The 4,954-nt window shown below is 36.3% G+C and overlaps 1 protein-coding gene across 1 annotated transcript; it reads left to right on the forward strand.

Annotated features, from left to right (window-relative positions):
- Window positions 1-936, forward strand: LOC102480385 (olfactory receptor 6C76). Its single transcript, XM_006163870.1, has one exon. It carries the CDS (start codon window positions 1-3, stop codon window positions 934-936), a length of 936 nt encoding a protein of 311 aa, XP_006163932.1.
- Window positions 937-4,954: the final 4,018 nt, after the last annotated feature.

Genomic DNA, 4,954 nt, shown 5'->3' on the forward strand with positions numbered 1-4,954 from the left:
ATGAAAAATCGTACATCTGTGAAAGAGTTCATTCTTCTGGGATTAACAGATGATCCAAATCTAAATATTCTGATTTTTATATTTCTATTTCTCACATATATATTGAGTATCACTGGAAACCTGACAATTATTACCCTCACCCTGATAGATTCACACCTCAAAACGCCTATGTATTTCTTTCTTAGGAATTTTTCTTTCCTAGAAATCTCATTTACGACGGTTTCTATTCCCAGATTTCTAGTTAGCATTGTAACAGGGGAGAAGACCATTTCCTATAATTCTTGCATGGCCCAGGTGTTTTTCTTCCTACTGCTTGGTGGAACAGAATTTTTCCTTTTGACGGCCATGTCCTACGATCGCTATGTGGCTATCTGTAAGCCACTGCACTACACGACAATCATGAGCAGCAGAGTCTGCATCCAGCTTGTTCTTAGTTCTTGGGTGACTGGATTTCTCATCATCTTTCCACCTGTCATCATGGGGCTGCAGCTGGATTTCTGTGCCTCCAACATCATTGACCACTTCAGTTGTGACTCCTCTCCTATGCTGCTCATCTCCTGCTCAGACACAGCCTTCCTAGAGCTCATGGCATTTTTCCTGGCAGTGTTCACGCTCATGGTCACCTTGACCTTAGTGATTCTTTCCTATGCATTAATTCTTAGGACAATCCTGAGAATCCCTTCTGCTGAGCAAAGGAAAAAGGCCTTTTCCACTTGCTCCTCACACCTGATTGTTGTCTCTATTTCTTATGGAAGCTGCATTTTCATGTATGTCAAAACATCAGCTAAAGAAGGAGTGGCTTTCACGAAGGGCATAGCAGTGCTCAACACGTCTGTGGCCCCAATGCTAAATCCTTTTATTTACTCCCTGAGGAACCAGCAGGTAAAACAGTCCTTTAAGAACATGATGAAAAAGTATTTCTCAAATAAAGTTTAATCATAAAGAAAGTTAGAGCTTCAATTTTAAATGGAATTTTTCTGTAATCCAACTAATATTATTTAATTTCTTCTTCCACTTCAATATTCAACTTCTTTTTCTCTCAGGTTTTATTCTTTTTTTTTTTCATTTTGACTTCAATTATCCTCCAACATTGTATGCATGGAAGAATTCCTGGATTGGAATGATTTGATGTCTCAAAATTGAAAGTAACATTTACCAGGATGTCAGAATTTAGTTTAACTATTGAAAAATCTTGTATTTGAGCACCAAGCAAAATTAAGTGAAAGACAACCTTTATGTTTATTGAAATATGATCTATCCTAGTATATAAGAATAGAGAATACTAGAATAAGCTCTTCTGTGAGGCAAATTCTATTTTCTCTATTTTACCTTATTCCTTTTCATTATTACATTATGCCTGTTGGGTCACAAGTGTTATAGCTTCTTTGTGAACCACATCCTTAAACATTGAAATAAATCTTACTCAATGACTTTTTCTTTTTTAATCTACTGTTACACTGCAGGGCAGTGTAAATTGTTCTCTTAAAGAATTATTCATAATTCTAGTTGCTATTATTGTTTTTAAATTTGACCAGACAGTGAGAGAGAGAGAGAGAGAGAAAGGGAAAGCGAGAAAGCAAGCCAGCAGATTCAGGACTTGAACCATAGTCGACCATGTGGGAATCCAGTGCCTTTATCTACCACACCATCTGCTGGCCCCCTGAATGCCTTTTTGACCCATATACCAAAATGACTACAAGTGTGCTCGTGATCTCTGTGAGTCCCTGTGGAGCGCCCCCGCCCATCGCCTACAATGCTCGCCTAGCATGGCGGAAGCTCACCAAGTAATCCAAGTGGTAAACAACTTTGAGGTTTGACCAGACAGTGACAGAGAGAGAGAGAGAGAGAGAGAAAGGGAAAGCGAGAAAGCAAGTCAGCAGATTCAGGACTTGAACCATAGTCGACCATGTGGGAATCCAGTGCCTTTATCTACCACACCATCTGCTGACCCCCTGAATGCCTTTTTGACCCATATACCAAAATGACTACAAGTGTGCTCGTGATCTCTGTGAGTCCCCAATGCCTTTACTCTGAAGCATCCTAATGGACTATGCTGATGTCTGCTCTATAGCGCACTCCTTTCCGTAACTTGCTGATGCTGAGCTAAAACTATTCTGAGTCTCCCTTGGAAAAAACCCGACTTGCTTTTGTTTCCTTAAATCCTAACTTGCCTTTTGGTTTCATGAAATTCAATTTCTTTTCTTTTAATTTTTCATATTTACTATTTTATGCTTTCTACCTCCTAGGTACTTTTCCTTGATCTTGGTACACTGATGATATACTAAACTATTTTCCAGTGTTTATATGGTTTAACTGTTTGAACAACAACAAAAAATTAGTTGTATACATTGGAGAGTTTGAGACTAAGCATGTTTACACAGTCTTCACCTTGACATATTTCTATCCTACATAGGATTTTAATATAACTTTACACTTAAAGGAATAAAACTTAGTACTCATCCATTTCCATTTTTCTCTCAAAGCAATGTATAACATATGCATCATTTAATTTACTAGGAGAATAGTTTTTGTAATAGTGTTTTGAATTTTCACTTCTTAGGTTCTCTTTTGTCTTCATCTAAAAGACAAGGTCTTAGAACAATTAATTTGTATAAGCAAGGTTACACAGGCTCAAAAATAGGTGACAATTAAAACTTTCAACTTAACCAAATTAACATTTGAAGACTAAAATAGCTTGTTGATATTTGTGTGTGTACAGCTCAGTTATAAGATTAATTAAATCTTCTGGTCAATAGTGCTTTACTAAATTAATTATTAGAATTGGAATTTATACTGGACTCTTTTAGGCATCAGAGACCTAAATGTTCTAGCTATTCAAGAATTATGTTTGTCTTTATCTCTTTGCATTATAAGCTTTTCTTTTTTTTTCTTTTTCTTTTTTAATTTTTTGTAGGTACTTTGGAGATTCTATGTAAATTTGAGTTTGCCTTGCATCTATTGATGTGGCTGTGATTCAAGCAACATGGTGATCCTCAAGTCCAAATTCCTTAATGGGCATAGGCAGAAGGAAATAATGTTCTGATAAATGTTTAACAGGGTCTCCAAAAATAATAAAAGAGCCATACTAAACATATTTATAAGTTACCTATATTTGCAATTCAATGCAATCACACTCTGACAAATGGAGTGAAGTTTTTTTTGGTTTGTTTGGTTATTTTTTTTAGAGAGGTTTTTGCTATAGGGCTTGTGTGCTCACTGGCAAGAGAGAAACAGAGAGGCCCAAACCAACCAAACCCACTCCGCCATCTTCCGGTGGCGATAGCTGTGCCACACTCCCTTCTCCTTCATTATCCTCTTGTGATTTTTGGGAATGCACACACGTGCCTGGCATGAGTTTAAACCACCAGGTTCAGGACTCAAACTGCGGTCAACTACATGGGATTCCAGTGACGTAACCACTAGGCCATCTTCTGATCCCAAATGGAGTTAAATTTCAATTTGCTCAATCTTTTTCCTTAACTCTGATATTAGTTTAAAACACATACATATTAATATTTAAAATTATTTAATTATATTTTTATAACTTGTATTTATATTATTGATTATTTTTTCAATTTTTGCCAAAGGGCATGTGCACTTACTAGAGAGAGAGAGAGAGACAGAGATAACTATAAGAATCATCCTTCCCCCACCTGGGGATGGCCATACTTCAATACCTTCTTTTCTATTCTCCTCTCCAGATTTTGTGCATGCACACATGTGCACCCAGCATGTTTATCAAGCCTTCGTGTCCAGGACGCTACCTGCAGAGCTAGCCATGTGGGATCTAGCACATTAACCACCACACCACCTGCTGGCCCCTATATTACTGATTTTTAAAAATATCTGCTTGCCAAGGTTTCCAAAAACAACAAGGTGTCACCCACATATAATAACAAAATTAAAAACTGAAAGTGTAGTATTAGACTGTTAAATTATATTCACTCTGCACCTCAATTTACTCTTTCTTCAGTAAACCATTTTTTCATCTTTCTTTCATAACATATTCTCCTAAATGTGCAGCTTTAGATTGTCTTTTGCCCTGTAGATAATCATCACACAGTAATATTACAATGAAATTTTAATTAAAACATGAGCATATGATAGCTACTCAGGTTCTTGGTTTTGATCATTGATAATTTAACATGATCTACTTTGATCTTAAAATACCTATCATACTATAAAAGCTTTTTTTTCTATGCATTCTGTATTGCTTAATCGTGTATCTTTAATAATTTGGTAATAACTTTATCTTACATATTATGATGGCTTCCAATGAAACATTATACATAATCTCAAAATGTTAGTTTAGGAAGCATCTAGTATATCTTGTGTCCATTAAATAATTGCAATGTTCACTTAATCTTTTCTTTTAAGAATTAATTAATTAATTACTTTAATTTAACCAGGGAGAGACAGAGTGAGAGAGAGAGAGAGAGAGTGAGAAAGCAAGCCGCCAGGTCCGGGACTTGAACTGCGGGCAGCCATATGGGAGTCCAGCGTCCCTAACCACCACGCAACCTGCCGGCCCCATCAATGTTCACTTAATTTTAACTATTTATATAATTAATGGAGTGCTTGGATTAAATAACTATTAAATATTTCTTAAAATAGCTACCATAAAAAAGATATCTAAGAAAAAAATAAATTGACATGTGTATAGGAAAATTGTTTGCATTGGACATGGGAAAGAATTCTGAGAATTTTAAAATATTGTAGACTTTGTTTTTCTTTCTTTACTATTCTAGAGGGCACATGTGCTTGACAGAGAGACTCATGGAAAATGGTCATGCCACAATTCCTTCTCCTCCAGCTCTCCCTCCTTTTGATATTTTAGGCTTACACACATGCTCAGTAGTTTTGTGACTTAAACTATGTAGTTTGCCCTGGGACAACTGACTAATCACCATACCATCAGCTAGCCCACCCCTGACTTTTAACTGAAAAAATGATA

The sequence above is a fragment of the Tupaia chinensis genome, unplaced genomic scaffold (genome assembly GCF_000334495.1).
Source record: "Tupaia chinensis unplaced genomic scaffold, TupChi_1.0 Scaffold143422_1, whole genome shotgun sequence".
NCBI classification, from domain to species: domain Eukaryota; kingdom Metazoa; phylum Chordata; class Mammalia; order Scandentia; family Tupaiidae; genus Tupaia; species Tupaia belangeri.